At 44.0% G+C, this 19,806-nt stretch overlaps 1 protein-coding gene across 1 annotated transcript in view; it reads left to right on the top strand.

Annotated features, from left to right (window-relative positions):
• Positions 1–19,806, top strand: part of RYR3 (ryanodine receptor 3) — a 511,070-nt gene that overhangs the window by 387,964 nt on the left and 103,300 nt on the right. Inside the window, exons 45-51 of the mRNA XM_032343182.1 lie at positions 2,901–3,081; positions 4,266–4,371; positions 6,848–6,968; positions 12,508–12,677; positions 15,223–15,443; positions 17,792–17,882; positions 19,501–19,641. Coding sequence (XP_032199073.1) covers positions 2,901–3,081; positions 4,266–4,371; positions 6,848–6,968; positions 12,508–12,677; positions 15,223–15,443; positions 17,792–17,882; positions 19,501–19,641 — 1,031 coding nt within the window. The remainder of the gene's footprint in view (positions 1–2,900; positions 3,082–4,265; positions 4,372–6,847; positions 6,969–12,507; positions 12,678–15,222; positions 15,444–17,791; positions 17,883–19,500; positions 19,642–19,806) is intronic.

Raw genomic sequence — 19,806 nt, 5'->3', positions numbered from 1 at the left:
TCACCCAATTAGCTCAGATCTGAAGATCTGAGATCTCAGGTAAACTAAGGTTAACTTAGCAAATGAATTTCAATAGCAAACTCAGTATAGAACTCAGTCTCAGTTTTTCAAATTCTTTTGTATTTTGTGGTCCATGCCCCATCAAATTCATGATACTGATCATTGTGGGAAGAGCTAGGCTGATGGCAGCATCCTGGTAAAGACCACAGCTGACCCATAAGTGTTTCTATCCTGAGAACCGCAAGAATCATAGTATGGTATTTAAATAAGCTTGAAAAACGGGATTGGGGGCAGATTGTCCATTTTCGACACTTAAAATTTCCAAGTTTTAGCTTCATTATTATAATGAAAAGTGACAACTGGGAGCACGGATTAAAGTTTTAGAGGCCAACAACATTTGGAAGTAGTGAACTTTGAGTTATGTCCATAAATATTTGAGAGATTATTTACTCTCAAATACATAGAGTCTCCTCGTGCTTTTCTTTAACTGTACCTCCCGTGATTAAGTCAAGTATAAATGCTAGGTTTGACTAGTGGTTGACTGGCATTGGAAAGCATGGCCCTAGGGCTTAGCATCATCATTTTATCTTCCTCAAATTGCAGAACACTACTTGGTTTTTCTCTTTCACTGATTCTTTCCACCGTATCGTCACTGTGATTATTTTAGCCTTTTTGCATCTCCTGAGAATTTTCTTCATGTGGATTCTGGTTTCATAAAAACATTCTGTTTTATATATTAGATGAAACTTGGAGAAGAGCTTCTTCATAAAAATTTTAGTCTTTTAAAGAATTGAGTTTTAAGACAGTAAGTGCATGCCAGTGAGCTATTCAAATTCAGTTGAATGAAATATTTTCTGAATCTAGTTATGCAGTGCTAAAACTTACATGGTATGTATTTATAATCTTGAATTTTACTTGAAATGCAGGAAGTTGGGTGACCAAAAAGGATGTCAGCGGGCCAAGCTCAAGGCCAGGACTATAGCTGTGATAGAGGGTGGGCTTTCCAGAGCCATGAGTCACGTCAAGTGTGTTCAAGTGTGAGTTCATGTGAAAGCAGAGTGTAAGTTGATTTCAAACACTGGGGCAGCAGGCTCAGCCCTTCTGATTCTCTGGACATAATGGAAGAAATTTCTGCATGTGAGGTAGACTAATAGACTCTAAAAAACCAGAAGGTGCATGAGTACCTCAGTAAGGCAAGTGAGACCTGGGGAGGCAGTGCACCATGCTTGCCTACATAGTGATTTGCTAAAAAGCTGGAAGAGAAGCCAAGGTTTCTGGGTTCCTATTCTACTGCTCTACTTACAGCACTTCTAAGTTGATTCGTAGAAGTTTTCATTAAACAGAGCTTAACTCCTGTGATGGTTTTAAAATATGTCTATAAATTCTTCAGTAGCATCTCCCTCAAAAAGATAGATTCATCTCCCTTGGAGTGTGAGCTGGACTCAGTGAGTCATTTCTAATGAATAGGGTATGGCAGAAGTGACAGAATGCAACAAGGTTGTAAAAGGCATCACAGCTTCTACCTCATTCTCTCGGATCATTTGCTCTGTGGGAAGCCAGCTGGTGTGTTGTGAGAACACTCTGGCAGCCCCATGGAGAGGTCACATGGTGAGGAAATGAAGCCTCCTGCCAACAGCTGTGTGTGTGTGTGTGTGCGCGCGCGTGTGTGCATGCGCACGCGCGCACACAAGCACAAGGAAGCCGCTACTTCATGCCAAGTCACGCCTTCCTAAGACTGTGGTACTAGCCGGCATTTTGACGGTGTCCTCATGGGAGACCCCATGCCAGGACCACCTCACATAGTTACTCCCAAATTCCTGACCTACAGAAACAATGAGATAATACATGGTTATTGTATTTGCCAGCTAAGATGTGAAGTCATTTTAGGCAAGAATAAATAATTACGACAACAGTGCATCAAGATGCAACCTCTGTAAGCTTAGTCCTCCAAGGATATCTGATGATCTTGTAGAAAAAAACTTTCGTCAGCCTTCATCCAATACGCAACATCAAAAAAGTCTTTCTCAGAGTCTTAGCCCAGGGATAAATTCTCAACACAAATTAAGATTTCATCTGAGACGAAAAATGTGTTTCATGAAGTTGTTTGAACAAGCTGTAAAACTGCTTTCGGTGACAAGTATTTTCTCTGAGAGGCACTGGCTCCCCCTCCCTGACTGTTCCCAGTTCCATTGCTTCATCACTGCTTTGGGAAATGAGCCCTGTCTTAGTTGTCCATGTTCTTCCAAAGAGATATAGCAGCAGAATACAGTTCTCCAACCTTCAGCTTCCCAGAAATAACTTAGGAACAACCAAGATATCTTTACCAAGTAAATTATCTGGATAAATAATGTCATAAATGCCCTGATGTCCATTCACACAGACTTGGTTGTTTTGAGGTACATGTTTAGACTCTGAGAAGGCATTTGGGGGGCTGACATGTTGTTTCCTCAGATGTTAACTGAGGCACATCAGCTCGAATTACCATTTTACCTCTTCTCAGGGAAGGAAGAAGATATGTTTTAGCAGCCTCTCATGGAATTAACAAAGATGTCAAGTTCTCCGTCCTCTGAGTCACCCATGACTGAATCAGTAATCTGGGGAAGACTCGGTAGTGCATGTCTCACTTTCTGAGCATCTAAATTTGTGAAATAATCACAGCACAAAACCCTGAACTTAAAAGTAAGATTCTGTTCTGTGTTGGTTAACATTAATACTTCAAAAAGCAGGTCTAGACTTAATTTATCAAATCTCACCTTTCTCTCTATCAGTATTACCTCCTAATTTAACAAATGAGTGACGACGAGCTCAAGCCAGTACTGTTCTCCCAACCTCGTCGATTAGAAATAAAGTCCGGGGTTGTCCATTCCAATAAAAAGGAAATAATGCCCCTTTTCACTTAGGTGAAAGCGTGGAAGAAAATGCTAGTGTCGTGGTCAAGCTGCTCATCAGACGCCCGGAGTGCTTCGGCCCAGCCCTGCGAGGTGAAGGAGGAAACGGTCTGTTGGCGGCCATGCAGGGCGCCATTAAGATCTCTGAGAACCCAGCCCTCGACCTCCCCTCTCAGGGATACAAGAGAGAAGTGTAAGTGAATAGAATTGCCTTGTGGCACTGGTGTAGCTGGTGAGATCCCAAAGAGGGTCAGTACCTGGGTTATTCAGGAAGTGTCATGTCAGTAACTTCCCCCCCTGGTGGGGAGAGCACAGGTTCTTTAGCTGTAGTTAAAACATTTTAAATCACTTTGTCAAGCGTATTGCTATTTTGACTGTCCCAATAATCCTAGTGATCAGGATCACCTTCACCCCTTTGCACTTCTCCTATTCAACTCCTACACCTACAGGCAGATCAAGGCATCTGCAAGCTCTTTCAGCCACCACCACACCTCCCTATGGCAGCACTACAGAAGGAAGCTCCAGGAGCTAAAGGCTGGACTGACCAAGTTTAGGGCCACGGTCTCACTTCAGCCCATTCCCTTCAGAATTTAAACCTCAGTGCCTCCTCTCTTACCTTGCTTTTAAAAAGAGGTAATACCCTCTACTTTCTCTTCTGAAAGTGTTTTGCTTTAATTCCTTAGGTTAAAAAGAGGGCTGCAGGATGTGAAAAACCACAGCATCAATAATCCCGGTATCTAAAGTTTCAGGATGTAGTTGGTGATTATGCCCAGCTCCCTTGGCTTTATCATAGCCTCTGGATTAGACCCCAGAATCTAGAGAATGGGTATGACCCAATGAGAACAACTCTAGCCAGATAGGGTTTTTGTTTTGGTTTGGTTTTGGTTATTCATTCTGGTAGGTGATCTGGTAGAACTAGAAGGAACCCAAAACATAATCTTCCTCATGGTACACGAGAAAAAAACAAGGCTAAGGTCATCTAGCTTTTTAGCAACAGAGCAAGGGCATGGACTTACCTCCTGACGTCTTGTCGCGTATGCTTTCCATGTACATTTGAGAAGGGAAACAGAATGAGTGATTGGTAGGAGCTTTGGGGATTACTGTGCCAGTCCCTGTGTACATATGTTCTGCAAGCAGCTCATGGCAGTATTCAAGCCTTAAGGTTCAGAGGACCCTAGGAATACCACAGACAAATATTTGGGTCCTTTGAGCTTACTGATTAAAACCACCTTGTTGGGAGAAGAGGTGTTCCCGGGAGAGGCTGTGTGGTGCTCAGGAGGAGCAGAGTGTTTCCATGTCAAGCCACTCCTGTCTAATAACACAGCCACACCTGCCAGACTTCCTCACATCTCTGCCATGTTGGTTCTCTCCCCGCAGCATGGAGGACGGTGAAGATGAAGAGATCGTACACATGGGCAACGCCATTATGTCCTTTTATTCAGCTCTTATAGATCTCCTGGGCCGCTGTGCACCTGAAATGCACGTGAGTTCTCAGAGGGCAACTTTGAGGGGCTTAAGTGAAGAGCACTGGAGGTTCCCTGAATGTAATTTCTTCTTCAGTCTCTGGCATTTGCTAATGCGCCTTTCTCTCAGTTCCTTCCAGCTAACATCAAAAGTTGTTTCCATCTCTTGTAGCTGATTCTGCAACCTAAAAAATGTCTCCTGAGCAAGTCCCTGTGTGTGTGATTTCTCTGTGGTGCTAGTTGGACACATCCCCCACATATTCTATCTCAGAAGCTCCTAAAAATTATGTTTCCATATCCTTCAATACAGGCAGAATGTGACCAACTTGATTCTTGACTCCGGCCATTAGGACACTCCGCATGGAAAATCCTCTTTTCTCAATGCCTGTGGTATGAGACACCAGAAAGGCAGTCTCTCTCCATGGTTCATGTTTGATTATTTTCCAGAGATAAGCTTTGCAGGCATCTGGGAAAAGATGGTTCTGTTTTTAAGGCATGCTTCTCAGGCCTCCAGTTTTAACCTAAAAATTTGTGTTCTTTCTCTTCCCTTTTCACCTCTGTTTGGGGCAGAAAGAGAGGGACCTTATTTCACGGAAGCCCTCAAGTCATAAGGGAGGAAATAATCGCTTTTTCTATCAAAATGGAAAATGTTTAAAAAATTTTTAATTACAAAATGTATTTGGTAATTCTTTCAAAGTACTGTTTGATTTGCTCATTTGAGTCTCTGGCGTCTGCCTGCCTCTCGGGCCTGCTCATTGCATTTGGATTATTCCAAGGTGCCTCCCCAAAAAGTGCTTGCATTACAGATTGGGTTGATAGAAACAGTGATATCTGATATTGATGAGATTGTGTATTTGGTCACTGACAAGTAAGCAGTAGATATGTTGTATTTTTAAGAATATTAACCAAAGACAGGACGCATTCAAGTAGTGGCTTTCAAACTTTTTGATGAAAAAATTGTTTTAGCTGTAGTAAGAAATAATACCTTTCATTACCACCTAGTATACATATATTCCAGGAGCAAAATTTACCCTTACTGTAGACACTGTGCTCTAATATTTTCCATTCTGTACTAATCTACTTCATGCTTTTGAATGCAAGTCACAACCCACCAATGTGATTTTACAACCACTAATTGGTTATAACCTGTAGGTTAGGACACTGCACGAAAGCATTCACTCTTATCTTTCTTCCAGTATGTCATGGGTTTGCCTAAAACACAATCTAACCCATTTGCAAATCCATGTACATGAGTTTAGGGAGACTTTTATAATATGGTAGCATCTAGGTTAAAAGTACTGTGGATAGAAGAAAGTTTAAATCTTGATAGGGGAGCCTGATCAGAATTCTTAACTGAAGGTTCTGGTTCCTACTATGTGGTAAACCAACCTTATCCACGAGGCCTATCTTCATCTTCATAAAGGCATTTCTATGCCTTTGAATAAATAAAGGAAGCTTGAAAGGGACAAGGGAAATACTGGGGTGTTCTGCAGTGTGGGAGCAGGATGGGACAGGTGTCAGTTCCCCTGATCACCTGTTATTACTTCCGAAAGCAACTGGCTTATTCTCAGGAATACCCCCACCTCAGGAGACTGCTAAGCCCATCAGAGAGCCCCATCTGGCAAGGACGTCCTTCCTTCCTTACTGCCCCTCTGCTTCAACACTGTATACACATACCCCTTCTCAGCACCCATCCCTTGGGCCCCTATTCTGTAAGTGGTAGTGGGACTGTAGGTGCCATCGTCACTGGCAGCCTCCCCTTTACCCACAGGAATGGGAGGTGGCAGTAGGCTAAGTGCAGAGGCATTGTTCCCGTGGGGCCTCCAAGAGCCTTGTCCCAGCACACCTTCCAGCTGACGGGGGCACACTGCAGCTTGAGCTCATAACCCACTGCCCCCATGTCCCCCATGTTCTCCATGTTCGGCGGGGCAGGGTTCACCTGTACATGCTCTTTGGCCCCTTCGTGGTTGAAGGCATCAGGTTCTCCATCTCTGGTTAACTCCACTGAGATGCTCACATCCTCTGTGACATCCAAGCCCCTCTCGCCCAGCTGCAGGCCATGCATTAATCACTCTTTTAGGAAACGAAATTCATCGGTCATTTCTCCGTTTCACTGAATTCTGAAGTCGAGAATTGTGGCCACAGGGTCAACACTTCCATCGTGGCCACGGAGAGCTCCCGGGATTGCAGTGGCACTGAGCGGCCCCAGCAGCCCCCCACCACTTTACTGCAGAGACTTGATTCCCATAACTGCCTGACCATTGTCATCACAGCACAGGAGTCAGATGACCAACTTGGTCAGAGTTACTCCCTCATAGCATATTGTGGGAAGTCCAGAGAAAGCTCCCTTTTGCCCCCTGACCATAAGCATCTGTGGCAGGGAAGTACAGAAGTGCACCCAGCCTTAAGAACAATGTTGCTGCCAGAGGTTTGGATGTGGGGTGGGGAAGGGATGTGGGAATCCCCTTAATCTCATTCTCCAATCCTGCATTGCAGCTTATCCAGACAGGAAAGGGAGAAGCCATCCGGATCAGGTCAATCCTGCGCTCCCTGGTCCCCACTGAGGACCTGGTCGGCATCATCAGCATCCCCTTGAAGCTGCCGTCCCTAAACAAAGGTAAGAGAAGCAGCTGAAGGCTGAGTCCTGCTGTCTCCCAGGGGGCCACTCACTCAGGGGCAGGACTGTCTACCGGATCCATGGTTTGTCTGTCCTTCCAGGCTCCTACTTGTGGGGCAGGCAGCACTGGGGAAGGTCTTGCTCTTTTTCTGGAAGTGAGGAGTTCTCTCCTCCTGGCTCCAACTGGCTGCTCTCTCCTCTGCTTCCCTGTGTCCGAGGCTCCTGCACCCTACATCCGGTGGACAGGGCCATTATAGACCTCACGGTCATCTGAATGCACTAACCCTCTGGAAGGAGGCTGATGGAATGGGACAATGAAAGCCCTCACCTCAGTCCTCCTCCTCCTTTGCCTCAGTGTCCCCAGATTGTGCAGCCAGGTAAGGCAGCAGATAGATAGGACCTAACTTAGGCTCCCTTCTGCCACGGTCCCATGGACCTCCTGGCCATGGGTAGAAAGAGTTTTTCCTCAGTGCTACTTGAATGCAATCATCAGTGTCAGCTTTTCCAAACTTACACTTTCTGAAAAGCATTCCGTTTCTCCAGTTCCCTCCATCTGCTCTCCAAGCAATTTCTTCCTGGCAGTTGGAGGAATTGAAAAGATAACATGACTCTCATGGTTATGGTGTTTCCCAAACCGGTGTTCCAAGGGAACATTTTTTATAAAAAAAATACTAATTCGTGTATGTGTTAAGAAGTTTGGAGTCAAATAAGTTTGGGGAATGCTTTGGAGTGTATCACATTTTTTCCAGCTTTATTGAGATACAATTAATACATAACATGTAAGTTTAAGGTGTACAATGCAATGGTTTTATACATATATTTATGTATGTGTGTATATAATTTTACAAATGTTTACCACAATAAATTTAATTAACACATCCTTGACCTTGCATAACTGTCTTTTCTTTTGTTGATATATTGAGAACATTTAATCTCCTTCACAGAAACTTTCAAGGATATGATACGGTACTGTTTACTGTGGTCACTATGTTGTACATTAGATCCCCAAATTACTCATCTTTTAATCAAAAGTTTGTGCCCTTTGATCAGCATCTGCCCATTTCTCCCACCTCCCCTCACCCTTGGTAACCATCAGTTTACTCTATGTTTCTATATAATTTCCCAAACTTACACTTTTGAGATCATACATGTGATTGAGACCATACAGTATTGGTCTTTCTCTGACTAACTTCACTTAGCATAATGTTCGCAAGGTCCATCCATATTATTGCAAATGGCAAGATTTCCTTCTCTGTTATGGCTGAATAATATTCCTGTGTGTGTGTGTGTGTGTGTGTGTGTGTGTGTGTGTGTGTGTTCATTCACAATTTTTCATCCATCCACCCATCAACGGACACTCAGACTGTTGCCGTGTCCGCTACTGTGAATAGTATTGCAGTGAGCATATGGTTGCGGGTATCTCTTAGAGATGGTGATTTCGTTTCCTTTGAGTATATACTCAGAAGTGGAATTGCTGGATCATGTGGCAGTTCTGTTTTTTTATTTTGTTGAGGAATCTTCGTACTGTTTTCCATAGCACCTGCGCCAATTTATGTTCCCACCCACAGAGCACATAGGTTCCCTTTTCTCCACATCCTTGCCAGCATCTGCTCTTCCTTGTCTTTTTGATAATAGCCATTCTGACAGGTGTAAGATGGTATCTCACTGACTTGTATTTCTTTTTTTTTTTTAAAGATTTTATTTATTTATTTGACAGAGAGAGATTACAAGTAGACAGAGAGGCTGGCAGAGAGAGAGAGAGAGAGAGAGAGGGAAGCAGGCTCCCCGCCGAGCAGAGAGCCCGATGCAGGACTCGATCCCAGGACCCTGAGATCATGACCTGAGCCGAAGGCAGTGGCTTAACCCACTGAGCCACCCAGGTGCCCCTGACTTGTATTTCTTGAGGCTGAGTGATGTGAGCATCTCTTCCTGTGTCTGTTGGCCATCTGGATGTCTTCTTTGGGAAAATGTCTATTTATATCTTCTGCACATTTTTAATTGGATTATTTGGCATCTTTTGCTTTTGAGTTGTATGAGTTCCTCATATATTTGGGACATTAACTCCTTGTCATATACATGGTTAGCAAATATTTTCTCCCATTCTGTAGGTTTGGAGATAACCTATTGGGCTGTTGAGCTTGGATGTCAAAGATCTCCTCAGTTTGGGGAACTTCTCAACTATACTTAAATAAGCTTTCTACTTTCCCCTCTCTTCTCGTGGGACTCCAGTGATGTTGTTTCTCTTAATGCTGTCCCATAAATCGCATAGGCTTTCTTCATTCCTTTTCATTCTTTTTTTTTTTCTTTTTGTTCCTCTTACTGGATAATGTCAAATGATCTTTCCTTGAGCTCCCTGATTCTTCTGCTTGGTCCAGTGTGCTGCTGAAGTGCTCTGAACAATAAATTCTTCATTCAGTCATTGTATTCTTCAGTTGCAAAATTTGTATCTGTTTTTTTATGTGTTCTGCTTCATTTTCTTCTTGTATTTTCCTGATTTCATTTAATTGTTTTTCTATGTTGTAGCTCTCTGAGCATCTTGAGAATAATTATTTTGAATTCTTTGTCAAGTAGTTCATGTATCTCCATTTCTTTGGGGTCAGTGACTAGAAGGTTACTGTCTTCTCTTTGTGGTGTCCTGTTTCCTTTCTTCTATGTGATACCTACAGCCTCACATAGCCACTTGCACACTGGAAGAAGCAGTCACCTCTTCCAGACTTAAAGGACCGACTTTGGTAAGGAAAGACCTTCATCCTCCGGTCGCGAGGGTGGGTGGTGGATGGCGCATATTAGAGCATGTTGTGAGCCCAGATACAGTGGGACAGGGCACCAAGTACAGGGCTGGGTATTGGCTTTGGTTATGGGGGCAGACGTCTGATGTTTTAGCAACTCAGGCTACTGGGGTCCACCACATTGACAATTATGTGGTCCTTGGCAAGCACTGTGGGAATCCTCAGTAGCTGCAAGGGCTGCTGGGGTCCTCAGCAGTAAGTCCACATCTCACAACTAGGAACAAGGTCAGGCAGTGGTAGTAGCTGGAGCTGGTGGTGTGTACCCACTCCACTGCAGGGACCAGCCGCCGATACCTGTGTAGTGGCGTTGGCCAAGTGCAGGCACATGTGGAGTGACAGGAGCCAGGGCCAGCAGCAAGGATCAGGGCAAACTCTATGGGTTCACTAGCACCTGTGTGCACCCTGGCTATTGGCATGCATACCTGTGGCCGCAGGGTCTTACACAAGTGCACCGCAGTGGATGCCAATGACAAGACCCAGGCCAGAGGGAGGGAAGTTCATAGTTGCAGGTGCTAGTGACAAAATGAGCACAGCAGTGCGGCCACCGACCCGAGGCAAGGCCAGGGCTAGGGCCACAAGCAGTTGTGGGACCCTGCATGTCAGCGTGCATGCCCACGGCTGCAGGATCCCACCCTGAGTGTGTGCATGGCAACAGAAGCCAGTGATGAAGTCTTCCCAAGGTCTCATAGTGCCAGGTAGCAGCCACAAGAGTCTTGCTGACATCTTGAACTCACACAGCTGCAGAGCCCAGGACTCCTTGCCAGTGCAGATCCTGGGTTCTGGCAGTGAGGGAGATGGGAGTGGGAAGAGACCCAGGGGGCTGGACATCTGCAAACACAAAACCTGAGAAGCTGCCAGGGTTTCATGGTGGCTATGCTGGCGGTTGGTTTCTTCCATGGCGAGAGCTGCTGGGGTCCTCTGCAGAGCAGATCACTGAAAGCCACAGTGGCTCCCCTGCATAGCTGGAACGGATAGCCATTGCCCCTCTTTCTTGTCCTGAGACATCTCCACTTCACTGGTCTCCAGGCGGGGTGAACCTGAAGGGTGTCCTTTATGTGGTGTCCTGAAAGGCTAGAGGAGGTGATTGTTCACCCCATTCTCCTTTCCCAGTGAAGAGAACTCTTTATAGCTGAGGAGTTCCTGCTTGGTTGGCACTGAACGGGGATGAGACCAGTGAAAGGCATCCTTACCTTTTTTTGCAGTTTTCTTGGGGGTTTTGTTCCAATGTATTGTTCAAGTTTCTCATGTAGACTCCTGGCCTCTCCCAGGGCTGTTTTTGTTCCTGGATAGCTATCTAATTATCCATCTTTGTGGGAGACAAAGGCTGAGATCTCCTACTCCTCAATCTTGGTGACGTCATTCTCAAAAATAACACGTTTATCATGATGAACATTGAGACTATAGAACCTTTGAAAAATCATATGATAAAGCAAATGTTGAACTTAGTATTTCCCAAACTTCTGAGTATAAAACATTTTACAGAAAGAGTGTTTCTCAGGAGCGTCTGGGTGGCTGAGTCAGTTGAGTGTCCCAACTCTTGATTCGTATCTCAAGTCTTAATTTTAGACTTGTGAGGTCCCGCATTGGGACCTACTGAAAATAAATGGATGAACAAACAAATGAATGAAAAAAAAAAAAATTAAACCAAAGTAATGTTCCCTAGAACACAAGGTGGGTGTGAGATGAATTCAGCTGTTGCTGTTCAGATCTGGCTCCCCCTGGTGTCCAGGAGAGAAGAGGCAAGCAGCTTCCTTTCAGGAGGATCCCTTCCTTTCTTGCTTTCTTCTTAGGCCAGAGCCCTCCCCTGCCCGACCCCTGGGCTGAATGGGGCTCCGGGCTGGAGAGCACTGAACCTTCATGGCTCTCAGGGTGACTTCTGAAGTATAGTATGTAAATATGCTCTTTCTTAGCTTGATCGCTTAGGGGCTCTTTTCCCTCATTTTTGATGTTAACATAACATTAGGAGGTAGACTGTTTTTCTTTTGTGTCCTCTTTCAAACTCCTGTCTTCATTGTCCAAGTCAAGCAGTTTTTGTTTTCTTCATGGTATTCCTCACTTCATCTTTGAACTTTTTTGATCAAAATAAGATTAGAATTACTGGATGAGCTGTTCTCAGTTTCACCTATATCAGGTGATAGTTTCCAAATACGAAGAGGGTAGTTCCTCAGTTTTGCACTATTTATGATGTGATGGCTACAGACAAGACACACTCTTAAATTTCATCTACCTTACTTTCTCCCTTCCTTTCTTGTGTCTTCAGTCAACAAAGCAAAAACCCAAGCTCTGTTTCCCAGCATTTTCCCATTTCTGTGGCATAAGTCCTCTCACCATGGTCCATTGTACGCTATCAATATGTGTCCCTGAGCCATGGAGTTGGAAAGAGAATGCACATGGCACACTCTTGTATTATATTTCCAACATGCAAATAAAATAGATGGAAATGACCTCAAGAGTATAGTTTATAGTAAGACCTTTGGGAGGTGAAAAGTTTTGATTATTTGTCACCTTCCTAAATATAATTGACTTAATTGGAAATTTTAGTTTTTAATAGTGAGTATGTCTAACAGCTGGCTCAAAAAAATTCTGGAAATGTAAACAACCAGCTTTCCCAAGGAAGTATCAGCTGGTTCCAGCACAATATCGTATTCCTATTGCTTGTTAGGATAACAAGGCATAGACAGACACGCTCTGTGTTGCCTTTGAGACTGTGGAGATAGAAGAGGGGATGTGACATTCTTTGTGTCTTTCAGATGGGTCCATCAGCGAGCCAGATATGGCAGCTAACTTCTGCCCTGACCACAAGGCACCCATGGTGCTTTTCTTGGATCGTGTTTATGGCATCAAGGATCAAACATTTCTGCTCCACTTGCTGGAGGTTGGATTTTTACCCGACTTAAGAGCCTCTGCCTCTCTAGATACAGTAAGTAGCTAAAATAAGAAAACAGTATTTTTCCCATCATTGTACATTGGTGACATTGGATTTCAAAATGAATGTTTTCTGTCTACTCATTGATTACATGTTAGCAGGCTGTTTTAAAGGGTGAGAAAAGAGAGGAACCAAGAAATGGAAGATCTTAATTTGTTGTGCCAGAGACTTAAATGTAGGTAAACTTGACCTCAAATGTTCAATCCAGGTTCCTCTGTTACAAGTTTCTCAGCCTTGGCAGTATCAGTTGTGGGGGCACATCCTGGGCATTGTAAGATAGTTAGCACCATCCCTGGCCTCTGCCCACTAGATATCAGTAGCACCACCTATAAAACCAATTCTAGATCTCATCAAATGTCCCCTGAGGACAATATCTTCCTCAGTTGAGAACCAGGGCTTATTGCTTATGAAAAAGGCTGATTGGCAAAATTAGAGGCTGGAAATACTTCTCCCACTCTCCTTCCTCAAGTTTTATGCACTGATCACTGGGAAAGATAGTCTCCAAGTCAAGCAGTTTTGGAGTGTTGGACATGACAAGGTCAAGACCAGAGGTTAAGGGCAAACTCAAGTTTGAAAATCAAGGGTGAAGAATCCAGTATCCACAGACATCAAGACAGGAGGCCCCAAGTGTTATAAACGAAAGATGCATGATGCCCCAAGTCAGGAACAGGGCACCAGGAGGGCTGGGTCTAAAGAGAAAAGAATAATTCAATCAGCATGAGTCTAAAAACATATTGCCAGTGTAAGGTTGCTTTTATTTTATTTTATTTTTTAAAGATTTTATTTATTTGACAGATAGAGATCACAAGCAGACAGAGAGGCAGGCACAGAGAAAGGGGGAGGCAGGCTCCCCACCAAGCAGAGAGTCAGATGCGGGGCTCAATCCCAGGACCCTGGGATCATGACCTGAGCCAAAGGCAGAGGCCTTAACCCACTGAGCCACCCAGGCACCCCATAAGGTTGCTTTTAAAGAGCCAGAAGAAGCAGGTCTTCTTAATCAGTAGTAAAGTCTCTCAAAAGCTCCCCCTAGCGTCTAACAGAGATAGCAGTCAGCTCTGTGGTGGGTGATCAGCTAGAAGGTACCTTCAGGTGGATGGATTCCACCTGAATGAGTTACTCACAAATGTATGGGGTCACCCAGCAGTGAAAAAGCTATACAAGCCCCAATCTGAATGGGAGCACCATTCCTATCTGTGGCACGGGGATAAGAAACGACATATCCACAAAAGTGTCAGGGGCATATGGTCCTTTTGGATAATTAAAACAATGCTTCCACAGCTATTTTTGTTTTGAGTTTTTCTATAAATTCCTTGATTTAAAAAACAGTAATTGTTTTAACTTGTGAGACATTCTCAAGGTTCCTGATCTGATCATTCAATTTTTTTTAATAGAGCAAATAAATGGCAAATGCTGTGCTACCATTTGGTGTTCCAATCACAAGCTTGTTTAAGCACCATCTGCAGCTCAAGAAGTTAAACATGCAGTTCCTTGGTACATGTATTCTCTTTGGAAAACTTTTAAGCCAATGGAATCAAAGCTCTGTCCTTCCCCATTGTGACAACTCTGTCAAAATGATAAATGTGAAAGATGTGTTATTTCTTTCAGTCTGATTACTGAATCTTCCCAAAGACAGACTTTTGATTATTAATAGGAATACCCAGAAATGTGTACAGCTCGAAATAGTTTATCACTTTATGGGTTATATAAAATGTGTTATAGATCGAACGGCTGTGATCATCGTAGGACATGATAGGAAAAGATTTCATCTTTGTGGATCTCAAGGTTTCTTTCGAAGTTCTTCAGTTTTCCAAGATGGTGGCTGAGAATGCTTTGACTAAGTGTCACTAAGTGAGCATTCCTCGTATCTGGCCTGTCTAAATGAATGAGAAAGGACACTGTGAGTGAAGATTACAGCAGAGTTTTAGAGGGGGTCCCAAGTTTCTATTCCGTGTACCCTTTTCCCAGGTAAAGTTAGGTTCCCTTTAGTGACCTCTACCTCATGCCATTCATCACCTTGTGAATGGCTCACAAAGCTTATAATTTAAGTGATGGGGGTCAGATCTCCACTTTCTGTCACTAAAACTGTCACAAAAGCAGTGGTTTGATGGCTTGCTTGGCCAGTAACCACTTACTAATCTCAAAATCACAAGAGGACAACTATTGAGTCTCCATAGGTGAGAAAAGAGAGCTCAAACAGAGTAATAATACAAATGTGGTAGGTTAGACTGGTCATCGGCTGATGTTAATAGGTTTTAGGATCCATCTTCAAGGGAAACAGATGGTTATGGAATGAGTAAGGACCAGCCAGCCTTTGCATGCCTTCTGTTTGTTTTTATTTTTAACCTGACTTTGTATTTTCTCATTGAAAATGCCAAAGAGAAGTGGGTCTGCTGACAAGGTAGGAAGTTGTTCACCCTGTGGCTTTGAGACGCTGTTGTGAGTAAGCTGTCCCACCTGCTAGATGGGAGCTCCGAACTCCAGGTAAGCTTCGTTCAGTCTTTCCCAGGAGATTAACCAGTGTCCCAATCCCCTTTCCCAGGTTTCCCTGAGCACCACAGAGGCTGCGCTTGCCCTAAATAGGTACTTATGTTCTGCCGTGCTCCCACTCCTCACAAGATGCGCCCCGCTCTTTGCCGGAACGGAGCACTACACATCTCTCGTCGATTCTACGCTGCAGACCATATACCGGCTTTCCAAGGGACGTTCCCTCACCAAAGCTCAGAGGGACACCATAGAAGAATGTTTGCTCGCCATTTGCAAGTAAGTATACCCCCACCCAAGTTTTTCACCTGCCTGGATGCTTCCCTGTCCACTGCATTTAATTGTGTAATTGAAAAACTGGCGAATCCAGTCTGAGGAAGCTTCCAGGCCTTAGCCATACTCCTACCACTTTCTCAGTCGTCTCCTCGAAGGATATGCTCTGTCCCTCCCCACCCCGTTGCCACCAGCTTTCTGATCCCCTCTCCCTTGAGTTCATCTCTCACTGTGGAGAAATGGGGGATGCAGCTCAGGCTCTTGCCCTGAGGCTCCATGGACCAGAAGATGAGACTGTCTTTTAGGCAAGTATTCAGTGTTCAGATGAAGAGCTCTTGTTTTGGTTCTTACGATAGAGCCAGAAGCAAGTATTTCCTCCACAGCTTCTTCCTTACCCATCTGTGAAGGAATTCAGGCAGTCTTGAGCTGAACATACTTCTAAATTATATGTGTGTGTACAGGCTCTTTTCTGGGCAGAGAACTTGGAGGTGCTACTGGGTTTTTAAAAGGGTTGGCAGTCTACAACTAAAAGCTAAATCAATGTTGCTTATCTCGCCTTTCTCTTAGAGTTTACTTGCATCAACTACCAAAGCTGTGAGCTCTTTGATAATTTGAGAAATTGTTCTCTAATTAGCTACTGCGTTTGCCTGTTTAAGTTTTTTCTGAAGACAGAGCCTTAACCTAAAGACATGATTCCACTAGTGAGGATTTCAGGATAAGTAGCTCAGAAGGCCTCAATTCCCTTCTGATCACACCAGTAGGTGGCCTCAGATTCCACCTATGTACTGATCAGGTCCAGCTTCATCCTTTGCAAAGTCGAAGGGAAACCTGGCCCTTAGAGATGGCTATAAAATCCACTGCTCCTTCTTTCTTTTATGTTCTTTGTACATAATGATTACATTTTGAGTGTGCACAGGCCCTACAACCTCTCGTCACCCAGTGATGAGACTTTACCTAAGATATCTCAATTTATTAACCACACATTTCCTCTTTCTATGTTTTAACTATACAGTTTACCCTTGAGTAACACAGGTTTGAATGGTGCGGGTCCACTGGTATGTGGATTTTTTTTTTCAATAAATACAGTACTCTAACTGTATTTTCTCTTCCTTATGATTTTTGTTAATATTTTTCTCTAGCTTCCTTTATTATAAGAACACTGTGTATGATACATGTAATAGAAAATGGGTGTTATATGGAGTATTATGCCTCCATCGGAAAGGATGAATACCCAACTTTTGTAGCAACATGGACAGGACTGGAAGAGATTCTGCTGAGTGAAATAAGTCAGGCAGAGAGAGTCAATTATCATATGGTTTCACTTACTTGTGGAGCATAACAAATAGCATGGAGGACATGGGGAGTTAGAGAGGAGAAGGGAGTTGGGGGAAATTGGAAGGGGAGGTGAACCATGAGAGATTATGGACTCTGAAAAATAATCTGAGGGTTTTGAAGGGGCAGGGGGTGGGAGGTCGGGGTACCAGGTGGTGGGTATTATAGAGGGCACGGATTGCATGGAGCATTGGGTGTGGTGCAAAAATAATGAATACTGTTATGCTGAAAATAAATAAAAAATAAAATTAAAAAAATTAAACAGAAAGAAAAGAAAATAGTTGTTAATTGTTTACATTACTGGTGAGGCTTCCAGTCACCAGTGGACTATTACTAAAGTTTTGGAGAGAGTCAAAAGTTATACATGGATTTTTTTTTTTAAAGATTTATTTATTTGAGAGGGAGAGTTGGTGGGGGAGCACTAAGGTATAGAGAGAATCTCAAGCAGACTCCCACTGAGCACAGAGTCCGACAGGGAGCTCAATCTCATGACCCTGAGATCATGACCTGATCCAAAATTGAGTTGGACACTTAACCAATGGTGCCACCCAGGCACCCTGGAAAGTTATACATGGATTTGTGGCTGAGTGGGGCAGGGGTCAGCACTCCTAACTGCCATGTTGTTCAAGGGTCAACTGTACTCACTTTTTTTTTTAAGATTTTATTTATTTATTCGACAGAGATCACAAGTAGGCAGAGAGGCAGGCAGAGAGGTGGGGGGAAGCAGGCTCCCTGCTGAGCAGAGAGCCCAGTGAGGGGCTCTATTCCAGGACCCTGAGATCATGCCCTGAGCTGAAGGCAGTGGCTTTAACCCACTGAGCCACCCAGGTGCCCCCTGTACTCCCTTTATAAAGTGTGTTATCATTGCTGTGATTTACCCAAGATCTTACTTTAGGAACTAAGTATTCAGTGGCTTAGCTCTGGTGTATGGTTATGGATGAGTGTTTCTTTTTTCATTCTTCCTTCCTTCCTTTATTATCATTTTTTTAACTTGATCTCTCTGTTTTTATTTCACACTGCAGTCATTTGAGGCCTTCCATGTTACAGCAGCTCCTGCGACGTCTGGTTTTTGATGTGCCACAGCTCAACGAGTACTGCAAAATGCCCCTTAAGGTGAACCTCCTCACTTTAACAGAAACACCGTCCATGGCATGGAGACTTGCCTTGCAAAATGTGAGGTCTTCACAACTGGGGGAGCAAAAGACACATTAAATGGATGTGACTTTCTTAAGCTGAGGGCTAGCAAGATACAACCCACCCTACCAAACCCCTTCTTGTCTGGGTTGCAGAGAGTAAATCGTTAACTGCTCCAATGTTCTTTAATTGCTTTCCACTGACTAAATGTTAGTCAGTTAGTTAGCAGAAATTAATGAGGGGGACTTGGATTTTTGCACTTTGTACCTTAATTAGGTTTCCAGAATATCTTCAATGTCAGAGCTTTGAAGACTTGGTGATTATTCATTCAAGTATAGATCCTAAGAACTTATAGAACTCATCCGTACTGTCCAGTGCCTTCTTTCTTCCTCTATAACAGTCCCTCTTTTTTGTTTTTTACTCTTATCCCTGTTTTCCTTTACTAATGGAAAGTACAGTCAAAGAGCTATCTGTTGTCTCCTTGATGATTTTCTCATAAATTACAAGAGTTTTATCACCAGCACAGGGAGCATCTGGGTCTGAGTGGGAGTGCACCACAGTCAGCTGCCCACCCAAGAGAACCATGTTTTTTATATTTTACCTAAGAGGCACCTGCTGTATTTGCATGTTCATTGTGTCAGCCGTGGTCAGCCACATCTGAAAATTCTGCCACCTGGTGACTTAACAGAACTTTTCCTTCTTCTCAGAAATAGTCTAAGCAAGGATTTCAAGATGCGCTTTACTGGGATAAACAGAATGCCCAGAATCCTTTAGTTCCATACTCTGTCTCTGTGCCCAGCAGAAAACAGCTTGTGTATTGTCAGAGATTTCACTGCCCTCCAAGGGCTTGTTCTCTCGAATCTTAATCCCAGTAAGTGTTTTAGCTGAAAACCATGGTTTTCACAGTTCAACTTGGCATTGCTTCCTCAGCAGGCCTGTACAGTCAGCTGGATTATGGCTCCTGAGCAAGCAGCATCAATAGCATTCAGTGAGCTCACCTTTATGTCTTAGACCAACGGGACTTTTCTTAGAAGAGGATGTGGATCCCACCTGCTGGGATGGGAACATTGGCGCTGTACTTCTGCCCTCTGCTGGCCACATGTGGAACTCTGGTAACAGGGCCGAGCTGTCAAAAGCCTCAAGAGAAAAGAAAAGCAAGGAAAGCCATGGGCAGAAATCAATGTAGAGAAAATATTCAGACCCACCATATGCTCCCATCATTCCCATAGCAGCATCACTGAGAATCTTCTAGATTTATAAACAAATGTCTCAGAAGGCGTTCTTCCCACCTTCAAGTGCCTGGAAGGTTTTTTCTCGTTGGAAGTAGAAACAGTTTCTCTCCATTTTCCAACTGTGAGGGGCGTATTAGGAGGCACAAGAATTACAGGCAGATTCAGCTCAGGCTAGAGCTCATCAGGCAGGAAAGCGGCCCATTCCCAGTAGTGTCCAGGGGCCTCTCTGTAGCTCACGCAGCTGGTTCAGCAGTTGGTTTCACTCTCATGTTGGCTGTTTGCTATTCTGTTCTTCCCTGCATGGTGCGGACGCCTGTGGAACTTCTCTGCCCCACTCACTGGTACAATCCTGTTCAACCTCCCAGCTTCTGACAAATCACTATGAACAGTGCTGGAAGTATTACTGTCTGCCTTCAGGATGGGGGAGCTACGGGCTAGCTGTGGAAGAAGAATTGCACCTGACGGAGAAGCTCTTCTGGGGGATTTTCGATTCCCTTTCCCATAAGGTAGTGGCAGTACTTCCCAAACAAAGAGGGGGGGCCTTGATAACCAGGGAATAATCAATGCCTATGCATAACGGTAGCTAATATTATCAGCCTTTGCCACCTGCTAGGGACAGTGCCAATTAGTCCATAAGCATATTACACCATCCTTACCTCCCAATGTTCTGG

The sequence above is a fragment of the Mustela erminea genome, chromosome 5, assembly GCF_009829155.1.
Source record: "Mustela erminea isolate mMusErm1 chromosome 5, mMusErm1.Pri, whole genome shotgun sequence".
In the NCBI taxonomy this organism is placed as follows: Eukaryota; Metazoa; Chordata; class Mammalia; order Carnivora; family Mustelidae; genus Mustela; species Mustela erminea.
Note: the sequence above shows the minus strand (reverse complement) of the source record. Positions and strands in the feature narration are given on the sequence as shown.